Here is a 2,213-nt window from a genome sequence, read left to right on the forward strand (position 1 = left end):
AATGCTGTTTTATTTGAATTATGCTTTCATAACTGAAATGGAAAAAGTCGTGAATAAATTATTTTATTTTTTTCATTAAATGATGTGGGAGTTGTAATTCGATGAAATCCATCATATGCAGAACCGCGTATGTGAAGTTTTAGAAATCATTTTCTAGAGTGTAAAAACGCCCATATTTCAAAATGGTTCTCTTTTTTATAAAGAAATCGCACTTCTGGCTAGTATATTTCAGGACAAATGGATAAGGATTGAGCCAAGAGCTTGTGTGAGCAAATCCAATTTTTGGCAGCCAATGTCAGTTACGCGGTTTTGCAGAATGACGCTGTTTTGTACTTTAAACGACGATATGTAACTATGAAATTTTTACACAACATGGAAGAAGTAGCTGCAATTTCTAGGTACTTAACTCAATATTTGCAATTTTTGGATTATGACGCTATTGAAATAAATGAGCGATATGTATTTACATACATATGTATGTATGCACTTCGTATGGAAAAAATTACTGACATCGTTAACAAAAAATTTTTTAGAAAATCAACGCGATTCATTAGCAACTTTAAACTTGCATTTTGTTATACTAAAATCTAATGGGCTATAAAACTGCATACTTAGATTTTTTCCAGAAAATCTGATAGGAAGTTGGAAATGGTTATGCGATATTTTGGATTTTCCTAAGTTTTGCAGAAAGTTTAGAGATTATATCTTTATGTTTTTTGTTGTAGTATTAACTATATTTTTATAAAAAATTAGTGGAAAGAAATTAGAATAATAACCATTGCGAAAAATTGTCTGTACAAATACTTTTGTCCGGTACCGTAAGCTAGTTCACTAATAAAGCAACAATGCCCCGTGGTAGATAATTTCGTTTTAAAGCGTTTGAATGTATCGAGAACGTATTATCTGACCTTCACGATAATACTGACTTCGAATAACGTTTGCTGGTGTGGATGGAGTATCGAATTCTGCCTCATTAGTCTCGATAAAAGTAAGCGGACATTTCTTTAATGCAATATTATGCAAAATTACGCACGCATTTATAATGTTGACTGCTCTTTCATGACTGTAGTGCAAAGCTCGATGCTTCGAAAGGCACCTAAATCGCGATTTTAGCACCCCGAAAGCTCTCTCAACTACATTGCGAGCTTTGGCATGTAACTTATTGTACCTTTCCTCTTGTGTACTGGATGGCTCTGGAATTGGAGTTAGAAGCCAAGGCTCCAGGGGATATCCTTGGTCTCCCAAAAGCCAGCTACCACTTTGTCTCATCATGAACAAGCGTACTGCCGATGTTGTCCAAATTCCGGAATCATGGCATGAGCCCGGAAATCTAGCGTTCACTGCTAAAAATTTTAGGCTATGATCACAAACGGCTTCCACATTTATGCTATAAAATCCTTTTCTATTCATGTAGAGGCTGCTTGGCTTTGAAGGATCAATCGACGAAGGAGCAATAATTGCAATGTGGGTGCAATCGATCGCGCCTATTGTACTTTTTACGCCGAAAGACACGTAAAAGCTGTAAAAATATTATAAATAGAGGCGTGTATTAAATTACAACTAAATACTTTTCCATTGAACTGTATACCCCGTTTTGATGGTCAATTGTTCTTCATTTGTTTTGGGAAAATTTACTTCGTTTAGTTTTCTGTTAACAATAATAGCTGATATGTGCTGAAGTGATCGCGACACTGACGGCTGGCTCATTGAAGCCACAAAATTGTTTCCAACGCATTTTTGGTATGATCCATTGGCGAAGAAATAAAGGGAAGCAAAAAAGCGTAGGCCAAATGGAAGCGATGTCTTCTGATCATCAAATGGCATGAGCTCTTCAATAAGCTCATTACACACCGCTTTAGACAGGCGAAAATATTGTACGAAAACTGTTTCAGACATGGAGAATGGGTCACTGCTGTCCCGCAGGCTTCTGAGCAGCCGTTTCCTTTCCAACACTTCTTCCTGCTCCATTTGCATAGCACAAAGAACTAAAAGTGCTTCTTCCATTCTTTGCTTAAAAGTTTAATTGGCGACTTCAATAAGCAAACTTTATTAATTTTATAATTTTAATTATCTTTGATTCGCACAACTCGAAATATGTACACATGAAAACAGCTGTAACGAGCTTGTTACCTCCTAATTGGCAGGTAACAATTTTTGTAACTTTTGTCACGGTATCAAGAATTCAGAATACCGATATTTTGAATTTGTAACCA

General features: G+C 35.9%; 1 protein-coding gene across 1 annotated transcript; it reads right to left on the minus strand.

Annotated features, from left to right (window-relative positions):
• Positions 1-870: 870 nt before the first annotated feature.
• On the minus strand, positions 871-2,213 carry LOC118738136 (putative nuclease HARBI1). Its single transcript, XM_036469057.1, has 2 exons — positions 1,589-2,213; positions 871-1,519 (listed from the first exon to the last, which is right to left on the minus strand). Exons 1-2 carry the CDS (start codon positions 2,002-2,004, stop codon positions 871-873), a joined length of 1,065 nt encoding a protein of 354 aa, XP_036324950.1. The 5' UTR covers positions 2,005-2,213.

The sequence above is a fragment of the Rhagoletis pomonella genome, unplaced genomic scaffold (assembly GCF_013731165.1).
Source record: "Rhagoletis pomonella isolate Grant_MI unplaced genomic scaffold, Rhpom_1.0 Rhpom_scaffold_00004, whole genome shotgun sequence".
NCBI lineage: Eukaryota > Metazoa > Arthropoda > Insecta > Diptera > Tephritidae > Rhagoletis > Rhagoletis pomonella.

Coding starts and splice junctions, on each gene's coding strand:
- LOC118738136 (XM_036469057.1), bottom strand. CDS start 2,004: ATGGAAGAAGCACTTTTAGTTCTTTGTGCTATGCAAATGGAGCAGGAA. Junction 1,520..1,588: donor CAATTGACCATCAAAACGGG/GTATACAGTTCA, acceptor ATATTTTTACAG/CTTTTACGTGTCTTTCGGCG.